The 10,576-nt window shown below is 44.7% G+C and overlaps 1 protein-coding gene across 1 annotated transcript in view; it reads right to left on the reverse strand.

The window, feature by feature from the left end:
• Positions 1 to 2,316: 2,316 nt before the first annotated feature.
• Positions 2,317 to 10,576, reverse strand: part of VPS33B (VPS33B late endosome and lysosome associated) — a 27,338-nt gene continuing 19,078 nt past the window's right edge. Inside the window, exons 7-23 of the mRNA XM_007945156.2 lie at positions 9,440 to 9,534; positions 9,033 to 9,137; positions 8,554 to 8,650; positions 8,254 to 8,331; positions 7,967 to 8,040; positions 7,364 to 7,450; positions 7,081 to 7,171; positions 6,765 to 6,839; positions 6,437 to 6,501; positions 6,256 to 6,310; positions 5,235 to 5,281; positions 4,512 to 4,644; positions 3,792 to 3,865; positions 3,192 to 3,293; positions 2,918 to 2,993; positions 2,693 to 2,809; positions 2,317 to 2,396 (exon numbers count right to left, since the gene is read on the reverse strand). Of these exons, the coding sequence (XP_007943347.1) occupies positions 2,317 to 2,396; positions 2,693 to 2,809; positions 2,918 to 2,993; positions 3,192 to 3,293; positions 3,792 to 3,865; positions 4,512 to 4,644; positions 5,235 to 5,281; positions 6,256 to 6,310; positions 6,437 to 6,501; positions 6,765 to 6,839; positions 7,081 to 7,171; positions 7,364 to 7,450; positions 7,967 to 8,040; positions 8,254 to 8,331; positions 8,554 to 8,650; positions 9,033 to 9,137; positions 9,440 to 9,534 (1,451 nt within the window). The remainder of the gene's footprint in view (positions 2,397 to 2,692; positions 2,810 to 2,917; positions 2,994 to 3,191; positions 3,294 to 3,791; positions 3,866 to 4,511; positions 4,645 to 5,234; positions 5,282 to 6,255; positions 6,311 to 6,436; positions 6,502 to 6,764; positions 6,840 to 7,080; positions 7,172 to 7,363; positions 7,451 to 7,966; positions 8,041 to 8,253; positions 8,332 to 8,553; positions 8,651 to 9,032; positions 9,138 to 9,439; positions 9,535 to 10,576) is intronic.

The following is a 10,576-nucleotide window of genomic DNA, read 5'->3' on the forward strand; positions in this document are numbered from 1 at the left end:
GAGCTGTTGCATTGTGGTAAACTGTGGTCAATGTCATGAGACAAAGTGTATGTGAACTGCTGTATGGAAAGTAAATTTGCTCTGTAAATCTTCACCCAAATCACAATTTAAAAAAAAAAAAAAAAGTGAGAGCCAGGACAAGAACAGGTATACGCTCACCTATGTTCATTGTAGTACTATTTACAATAGCAAAAAGATGGAAATGCCCGAGGTGCCCATCAACAGAAGAATGGATAACCACACTATGGTATATACATACAATGGAATACTATGCAACCCTAAAGAATAACGTAGAGTCTGCAAAACACTGCATAACGTGGATAAACTTGGAGGAGATTATGCTGAGTGAAACAAGTCAATCACAGAAGGACAAATATTGTATTAGTCCATTATTGTGAAAAGTCAAGGGAAGATTTATATATGGAAAGACAATTTTTTTTGTTGGTTACCAGGGGTGGGAGGGGAGGGGAGGGAAAACTGCTAGATAGGTAGAGACTTGTTTTGGGTGAAGGGAAAGGCAGTGTACCAAATGTTAGTGATCAACACAATGGCATTGAGGAAGTAGAAGACATAGAGAGGTGCATGGGAGGTATAGACAACAAAGATGAACCCTTTTGCACATACAATACTGTGTTTTCAGTGACGGCACACATTGATATACAGGTGGACAGATGGGTGGATAGGCTGAACGATTAGGTATGGCTATGCAGGGGGTAGTGTGTACATGACCATGTACAGAGTTGGCAGACAGTATTTCTACAAGTGTATTTGTATGTTCTGTGAGAATTTTCAGGTATATAGTAGAGCTGACAAAGCTGTGGTTACTTCTTGGCCACAGACGGCAACCATGAGGGAGTGAGTAGTTGGACCTTTGGGCTCAGGACCATGGTCACAGATTGAGCTTGATGAACAAAAACATTGTTCCATGTCTAGTTTTGGCGAGCAGCAACTGGGATCTGAAAAACTTGCAAGCAGCCATCTAGATGCAACAATGGGTCTCTCCTCATCCAGAGCAAAGAAGAATGAAGAAAACCAAAGAGCATGGAAACAGTTAGTCCAGGGGACTGGTACACCATGCAATCCTCAGCCTGTATGATTATGAGACCAGAAGAACTAGATGGTGCCGGCTACCACTGTCAACCACTTGGAGGGGAATCTCTGTAGGAGATCATGGACAGAATGGGAGAACAATGTGGAACAAAACTCAAAATCATTAAGAAAAAAAAGGGACCAGGTTTGCTATGATAGAGCCTGGGTGAAACCCGACACCATGGCCCCTAGTTGCTCTTCAGGTCTGGAATTGAACCCACTCCTGTGGCTTCCAGCCAAACAAAGGACAGGTACATTACACTCCTTAGAGAGATCAATCATGGGAGAATAGGGCTGTGTATGCACAGCTGGGGGCAGGAGTGCATGGGAGGGAAGGACACAGGGAAGGGGTAACTGGGGGGAGGAAGTAGAAAGGGAGCTGTTACATTGTGGGAAACTACAGTCAATGTTATGAGACAAATGTATGTGAGCTCCTCTATGGAAAGTGAAATTGCTCTGTAAAATTTCACCCAAATAATAATAAAAATTTTAAAAAAAAAGACCAATATATGCAGTTACATTTTTTAGTTTGTAAAAGGTAAAGGTAAAGAAAGACCACCAGAATCAGCAATTAGGGGAACAATTAGAGGAGCATCTGTTTGGTAACGCCTGAAATTGTTCTGACAGGCAACACAATCTTTTATTCTGCAGTAAGAAACAAAATGCTTAAATCTAAGGGTCCTCCTTAATAAACTACAACCACCACTACGCTTAATTTTCTCTCAAGTGAAATCGAGTACAAATTGAGCACCCACTGGTGATCTAATCCACCCCCCGCATTTTATGCTAAGGAAAATCGAGTACAGGACAGTTTAGTGACTTTTACAATGAAGACCAAGCCCAGAGCATATGAGGCCCCTATGTAAAGCCCTACTGTGGCTTCCCTACTTAAAAGAAAGTGCTTGTCCAGAACTACAACCATATTACATTAGAGTATCCAAAGCTTTATTTACAATGATACTCAAACAGGAATTAGTAAAGGATACCTTTTTTCCCTTTTGTATATTAACAGCAGAAGCTGTACTTCATGAACAAAGAAGAGCAATCTCCCAGATGCAGGAAGTGAACTCACTCCTCAGATATGCTCTGTAAATCCCAAGTAAGTTCCAGGCTCCCCAGCTCCTCACAGGATAGTTGGTGGACACTTTCTTAGCAGCTGGGTGCTGAAATCCCACAGCCCACTGGGGCATGTGTCCAAAGAAGATTCCAATACTGGTTGGGAAAACTTCAGGCTTTCACTTCACTCATGGCCTCCATGAGGCGAGCACTGTTTGTCACTGCTGTTGTCAGAAAAATGAACCTGTACCCTAAGGAGTCAAAACAGCAGCATGAGCGACAAAGAACATATCTGAAGCCCCCACCAGTAACTATTGAGCCTCTGCAGTTCCACAGATCAGAGAAGAAATTCATATACATGGAAGCATCAGTACCATGCTCTTGGGTACAACTTGAGAAGCTGATAGAACTGGACTCCCTGCTACAGCAGCCCAATAGCAAGGCCATGACTATCAAATGGTACCCAGAGGCCAGGAGAAAAGCCTTCCTGTGCCTTTTTCCCCGCCAGATCCCAGGCAGGCCTATTCTCACCTTTCCATTCTCTTACCTTTTTCTCTGCCCAGAAACCGGAGGGCTGAGAGCTCAGAGAATGTACAACCACCCAAGAACACCACCAAGATGAGGCGCAGGGACTCACTTGAAGCCTTGTCTTCCTTGGTCATGTCTGTGAGGATGAGGCCAAATGTAAGTCTTCATTGACATGCTAGTACTGGGTGATGCATCCAGCCCATCTCTCCTTGCTACCTGCCCCCACTTGTCACCTGCCACATACCTGTGAATGCAAACTCACTGCAGTTGAGCAGCCGTACCACTTCATCAAGGCCCTGCCAGCTTCGCCGCTCCAGCACCTGAAAAGGTGCAAGCACTAGTTTCAAGTCTACAGATAGTATTAGACTTAGGAAAGAAAGGATGATGCAGCCAGACTATCCTGTTTCTTGCTAGTTACTGTGGAAGTAAAAAGTTGGAGCATACCAGCTTCATAGGGACCAAAAGAATGGCAGAAGGCATGAAATACAGATGACAGCTGAAGAGTCACTTGTTCTCACCTGCTCAATGATTCGGCAGCTAAGGGGCACATAAGCACCACTGAAGACATAGGCCATGTCCCGTGGCACTTTTAGGTCATACTCGCCATCCACACGTGGGATCTAGAAGGCAAAGTGCACTCTCTTAAGAAAGTGACAACTCAGCCCTCTAGTCTTTTAAAGACTCACATAAAGTGACACAGCCAAAAGAAAAGTTCTTATTCCAACTGAAAGTGGAACCAGCAATAGCTCCAAAAAAAATCTATAACCAATGAGCAAAGCTTCTGTTCCACACCCACTGATTCTCTTGAATGAGTTCCTATGCTCCCCATGAAGGAGCTGGAGGGAAGGCTTCCTACTTCTTAATGTTACTTCAGTGACATGGGACATTCACTGAAGCAGAGATCAGCATATTCCCTGGCATTGGCAGGTGCTTGTTACACATTTATTAGATGAATAAATCTTTGGGCCTTGTCTCATTAAATTAAGCTCATGCCATAATGCTACCAAACCAAAGGATCTTTATAAAAACAAAAAATGACAAGGAGGTTTTTGTAGATTCAAAGTACTCCACAAAGGACTGAACCCACTTCCTCCCCTATCCATCCGTGTTTCACATACCAAATTCAGCTTTCTGCTGATAGCACGAAAATTGCTCCTCTTGGCCAGAGAACTGAAGGCATCAGTAATCCTTCCTGGGGAAGAAATCTGTGCTAGGTTTCTTCTAAGGTCTATAGATTCATGACACTGCCACAGACGGTACCATTCAGGAAATGACAGAGCTGCCTTTTCTCAAATAACAGGACCTATCATATCACATCTGAAGACCCCTCCCAGCCTTTCACCTACAATTCTCTGGAACTGATCAAGACATCCATCACCTTCCCTTTAATCACAGTGGTCTTCTCCTACAGGATACCAGCTGCCTATGAAATGCCACCCACAGGATGAACCTAGTTTACTGGTTAAGTATATGGGCTTTGGAGTCAAACTGACCTAGTTTCAAAACTGACTGACTAACTGAGGGACCTTGGGCAACTCCCTTAAGCCTCACCTTCCTCATCTGTAAAACAGGAATAATAAAACTACCTTATAGAGTCTTTGTGAGGACTGGAAAAAAAAAATTGTATCTAAAGGATTTAGCATATGCCACAGCACTTAGTAAGTGTTCAATAAATGGAAAATGCTCAAGTAGCAGCAGCAGAAGTAGTAGTAATGACAGTTAATAGTAAGGAATCACATTCTCCTTCCCCAGCTCATTCTCTCACCTTCCCAAGATGCTTAGCCTGTTGGGAAAAGAGGGAGTAACGGGGGGGAAGGGTACCTGTGCTCCCTGCTCACCTGCAGCCTTGTCTGTTACTAGCTTGCTCACTTTGCTTTCCACTGCTGTGAGGGTGTCCCCTGGGGCCTGCTCTGTGAGGAGCCCAGCTTGCCGCAGATTGAAGAAGGTTAGCAGGTGCTCAGGGCCATAGCTCTGAAGAAAATGCAATCCAGCTATTTACTGAATATCCACCAAGGGTCTAGCACTGTCAGGTGCTATCGAGGTGAGGGAGAGAAGGACTATGCAGTCTAGGCCCTCAAGAAGTTCACATTTTTTTTGTGAAAGATATTCATGCCAGATATAACCAAACACCAAAGAAGAATGAAGAACAGTCTGAAACTTAAAGAACACAGAACGCTATGAGTATAGGGATGGTGGGGAAGGTTTCATGGATGAGGTAAGACTTGAGGAAAAACCTTAAAGTAAAACGGTATCAATGCCTCCCAAGGATGAGAGGTAAAGACCTTTCTAGGAACTCATCTGTAGGTTCAACAGGGCAGAAGTGCTTTAAAGTCTCTTAGCACTGGCCAGCAACCGGGAGAGGGGAATGGATTGAAACTAGGGCAGCAGGAGAGTCTAGTGCCCTAAAAGGTAACTAGTCCTAGTCCCTTTAAGAAAGAGCCTTTAATGGGAACAGGATGGTGATGGGAACAGGAAAGGGGCCATTTCTTCTTTTGCTTATTACAAAAATGTCCAATGACTTCCCTCCGCGTTCCCTCAAGGATACATTCTCCAGGCCTTACCTGCAGATACTGGGTTTTCAGAGATCGGTAATCCTTGGGGATCAAACCTGAGAGTGAAGAATATGACAGGTTAATGAGAAGGAGACTAGAATGTATAGCCAAACCAACCAACCATAAAACCACCCCCCTATATACCCAGAAAACCCTTAATTAGGAGAAAAGATACAGAAATTATGTTAAGCTTAGCATCATATACTATTCTAAATGGATTTGTACATTTAAGCTTGCTTACTAAAAGAGAAAGCCTGGGTCTGAGAGTGCCAAGAAGAACCCTGAATCATAAAGTGCTGAGGAAGGGATACTGAAATTAATGCTCATGATAGGAAGGGTATGGCAGGGGGAGAAGTGATTCTTGTGCATTTCTTCCTAGCTAAGGGGCAGGTCTTCTTGGAAATGCTTTACAGTTACTAAGGAATAAGAAAAGTGTTCAGAAGAGTTTCAAAAATGCAATCTCAAATATTTTTACCCACTGAGGTAAGAAGAAATGGACTTCCAACTCCAGTAGGAGAGTCAGAATAAGCAAAATACTTTCCTGGGTAGCTAGCAACCTTGAAGAACATCTGCCAAATAGAAGGCTTCAATAGTAAAAACAAGTTGCCATAAAAGGTTGCAGATCTAGGCTTTTAGAACTACGTATGAAATTAGTTGGCTGTCCCTTTTTTCTGAAATGCATCTTTATTATAAAGCTGCGTTGAAGATGGGAGGCCAAGTGGAATGATGAGAGAGACGCCACTCAACCCTGTGCCTTGCAGTTCTCAGATATGATAGGCATTGTTCTGGGGTGCCCTGGCTGTGGTCCTGCTTAGGGTTGGGACAATGAATTACTCTATGACCAGGTGATATTTCACCTGAAACAAAAATTACTTTATTTTACAAGGAAAAGAATCCATGAAGTTTCAAGGGGGAAAAAAAAAAAAAAAAGTTCTATTTGCTAAGATATATGTCCCTGTCTTTCAAATTCATTTCTTCTATCCCTGAGGCAGTGTTTCTCAATCTCCCATCTTCGATTCCCGGGGCTCACCATTCTCAGTGATGGACAAAAGGCACATGAGGCGAAGACTTTCTATCGGTGACACCTGCACAGGAAGAGTCAATGAGAATCCAAGTTTCCTGACACATGTTCTCTCCTCTTCCTTCAGCTCGAGGTAGACCCCACTCTGAACACCATCCCCAGCCTCCTCCTCCCCTTCTTCTGGGCTCACCTGCCGGTCTATGTGTTCCTCAATGTAGCTAGTGCTCTCCCGGATGTTGAACCCCTCTAGGAGTGCTGTGAGTAATCAGAGGAGAGCCTGTTACTGGGGAATTAGCTCAGCTCAACTGTTGCCATCTATGCTAACAAGTAGCTATCTACTCATTTCTTTCTCCATCCTCAGGGTGGATTAAGGGACCTCAAGACTTCTAGCAGGAACCAGTAATTCACATAGCCAATGTCAGCTGGAAAGAGCCAGAGAGCATCTTTTTAGGGTGGGCTAGCGGGGAGGAGTGAGGGAAGTAGAAGCGTGAGAAAGTACATAACAAGGCTTCAGTTACCATGTTCAGTCTTGATTAGCTCCTGGAAATCCTGCTTGGTTTTTTTCTTCATGATGGATTCACAGGCCCCAATATCTGCAGATAGGACAAAGAAGGAGGTGAAGAACTCTTGATTCTAGAAGGATGTCCCTTTTTCATCTAGAAAAAATAAAAACGTATTAAGGCAAAATCCAAAAGACTTCTCACTTTAGACCAAATAAGGCCATTATTTCCAGATAAGCAGGGATTACCTCCTGGGAAGGAATGTGCCACTGCAGCATGCCCTTCCAGGATACAGATTCAGTTCCCCTCCCCCTCTCCTCAAGATGAAACCTACGGAGACTCAGCAGGCGATGCTCTTGTTTCAGTCCCTTGAGTTCCTGGGACACGAAGTTCTTCATCTGCTTGATGTCCATGCCTCTCCGACGCTGTAGGGAAGTCGCCACAAAGTCAAACCCTCCCCAACCTCAGGCATTATAACCAATAACCTACCTGAGTTTCTACCCATCTAAGAGAAGAGATACGAGGACTGTCATAGTGTCATAAGGGGAGCCAAAGGGCAACAGCTTTGAGAAGCCAATGAAGAAACAAAACAGAGGACTCGGGGCTTGGAGCCTCACATCATACTGGGCCTGCAAGTTCCGGGCCTTCTGGCTCAAGAAGCCAAAGACATTGGAGAAGTGCTCATTACGAATCTCATTAAATACCTGTGAGGGGAACAAGACAAGGAAAACTTACTATGCCAGAACTATTAACTTTTTTACCTCATCAGTATTCCTTCTTAACTCATCAACATACAGGATAGTACAAGAAGGTACAGCTGTTCTAGCAGAAGTATAAAGAAAGCTGGTATCAATGAATAGCATTAAGAACCTGCTATGTGCTTTGGGTGCTCTGGTAGCATAGTGGCTAAGACACTTGCCTGCTAACCAGACGGCTGGCGGTTCAAACCCACCAGCCACTCCTTGGAAGGAAGGTTGGGCAATCCTACTTCCGTAGTGATACTGCCTCGGAAACCCAAGGAGGGCTCGCTATGAGTCGGGGCTGACTCAATGGCAGATAACAACAACAATGTGCTTTGGTGTATGCTCTTAACTGGCAGGGAAAACCTTTTTCCCATGGACTCAGCCTCCCATTCCAGAGCTGAATGAAGAAGCTCAGGGCCTCCTATAAGCAGTGCCCCTAAATAAATTCCATGTTAGCACCCACACCCTTTCCCTCACCTTATCTTCAGCATTGAGTAGCACCTTCAGGCTCTTGTCAGAGGATGTGACTTCTGGGCCAAAGTCGACACTACCTTTGAGAGCAGAAGGGATGGCTATTAGCATCTCCAATGAGGCCTATCCTCTTACCTTTTCCTGAACTGCTATTAAAGGTCCCCAAAACTTTTTGGAAGCCAGAAGTTCACTTAGAGTCTGGGTGCCCCCTACAATCCTTGCCCCACTGTGAGAAGCACTAGGAGCCAATTATACTTTCATCTTGCTGAGATACAGATGACAATAGCACTTACCACATTTGATGCGGAAGGTATCGTCCACCAGGCCCTCATAAACCACTTGGGAGCAGAGTGCTGTCACAAAGTCCATGTCTGAAACCAAAATCCCTGACCATGAAGGTTCTCCCTGACCCAGTCTTTTCCCCACCTTGCTCAATACCAGCTCACATACCTTCTACAGGGCCAAGTGTCCATGCTCCTAATCAACTTTGGGATCCTGGCCTTAACTTTAGGTCCTAACTTTGCTACCACATATTCTAAATTCCCATGTCTTCTGCGGTCCAAAGACAAAAGCAGTGCTGGGCATAATTTTACCTCTGTCCAGGAGAAAGATATGTCCAATTTCTGGCCTTCGGCCCTTGGTTTCACCATCTTCCTCCTCCTCCAGTTTCCTCCACAATTCATGTGACATCTGCCAGGGCCCAAGAAATTCTCAATCTTGTGTCCAGGTGCCTACTGCAGCCCCATACCTACAGAAGCCAACCCCTTCCACATGATCCTTATCCTTGGCCCCAAGAGAATTAACTATTAACACTATTCTACTCCCACCTGCTCCTATCCCTCCTCTCACATACCAATGAAGGAGCACTTCCCTTCCCCCAAAGACATAAAGACATTTAGGAAGACTATCCAAGAGGCTTTGGTTCTTGCCTCTCTAGTTTTCATCTCTGAAAAACTATTCCAGAACAATAAAGCCAAGGTTTTCCACAAATGCCTATGGACAGTCTAAATTTACAGGGCATAAAACAGGTAAAATGGGGCTACCAGGACAACAATACTGCCAGTGCTCTTACCTTGGCACATCTACCAATTCCATAGCAGTTAGGAAAGGACCCATAGAGAGTGCTAAGAAGGTGCAAGGCCTGTGCCACAGTGTTGATCCAACGCTGATCTCCTTCCTATAGGGACCACACAGGCCACAAAGACAAAGATCAACCCAACAGGCCCATCTGGATAGTAGTTGGCCCTGAAAACCTGGAGCAGGAAGGCAGTGTTAGGGAATGCTTGAGAGTCCATTTTGATTGGCCCCAGAGGAAGTCCCATGGATATCATCGATCAGTAGCGCTCAATCACCAAATCACTGTTACTCATGAAAAATTATATTATTGGACAAAGATTAGATCACTATTTCTGGCCCACTAGACTTCATGTTTCCCCGCCCCGATCCCCTGATGCCAAGACCCAAGAGCTCTGCATTCACCAAGAAGTAATCTCTGAAAAATTCTGGTAGCTCCATGCTCAGGAGATCCACATCAAGAGGCAGCAAGGAGAAGGCCCATTCATCACAGCTCACATCTGTGGGTACAGACATCATCAGCCTCCCTGCAGAAGGCACTTAGTTCCACATTACAAGGAAAGGTCTACCACAGTCATGCAACAAATATATGAGTGGCTGCCATACACAGGGACTACACTAAACACTGGGCATTCAAAGATGAGTAAGACATAATCTTATTACACAAACTATTTTATTACAATTATGCTCCAAAGAAGTAAAACAATAAGCCATGAGCACAAATACAGGTATGCATTGCTTAATGTCCACTATAGTTCTGTGAAATAGGACATTATATGATTTGGATGTTGTGCAAACACCTTATGGGAGTCCACTTCTGGTTGTTTTTGTTGCTGCTGCTGCTGCTGCTGCTGCCGCTGCCAAAAGGCAGCAACAGTAGCAGCTGTGGGAGGACAGCAAAAGGAGGCAAGTGGAAGCAAGTGGAGAGCGTGTGGAGTGCGCCCAGCCCTGTCCACTGTTCCATCCACCTGCCTCCCTGGAAAAGCCCGTGAGCCCATGCCCAGGTCCTCTGCTTCAAATGCCTGTATCCTACTCGTGGTTCAATGCTGAAAGAGTCTGTGTTTGGAGTATTTAAAGCCATGAGGGGAAAATAATAAACAAAGGGAAAGCTACTTTCCCTTTTGAAAAAAAACCTTATGGGACCAAGGATGTATATGTAGTCAGATGTTGCCCCAACAGATGTTAAGTGACACATACCTGTACTATGGGAATCTAATCTCAACTAGGGGTAAAAGAAAGACTTCCCTAAAGAAGTGACATTTAAGCTTAGAATCTGAGTAAGATTTGGGTTGGCAAAAAGTTGTAGGGTGGGGAATATTCCAGGCAGCAGGGACAACATGTATAAAGTCCCTATGGCTAGCTAGTTAGAGGAAAGGAGCAACACATGATGTGTCAAAAAGGATATAGAAAGGGACACCAGATTACACAAGGTGTAGGGGGCCATGTTGCTGGCGGTTCAAACCCACCAGCCACTCCTCGGAAGGAAGGTTGGGCAATCCTACTTCCGTAGTGATACTGCCTCGGAAACCCAAGGAGGGGTCG

The sequence above is a fragment of the Orycteropus afer genome, unplaced genomic scaffold (genome assembly GCF_000298275.1).
Source record: "Orycteropus afer afer isolate SDZICR_OR568_19922 unplaced genomic scaffold, OryAfe1.0 scaffold00132, whole genome shotgun sequence".
In the NCBI taxonomy this organism is placed as follows: domain Eukaryota; kingdom Metazoa; phylum Chordata; class Mammalia; order Tubulidentata; family Orycteropodidae; genus Orycteropus; species Orycteropus afer.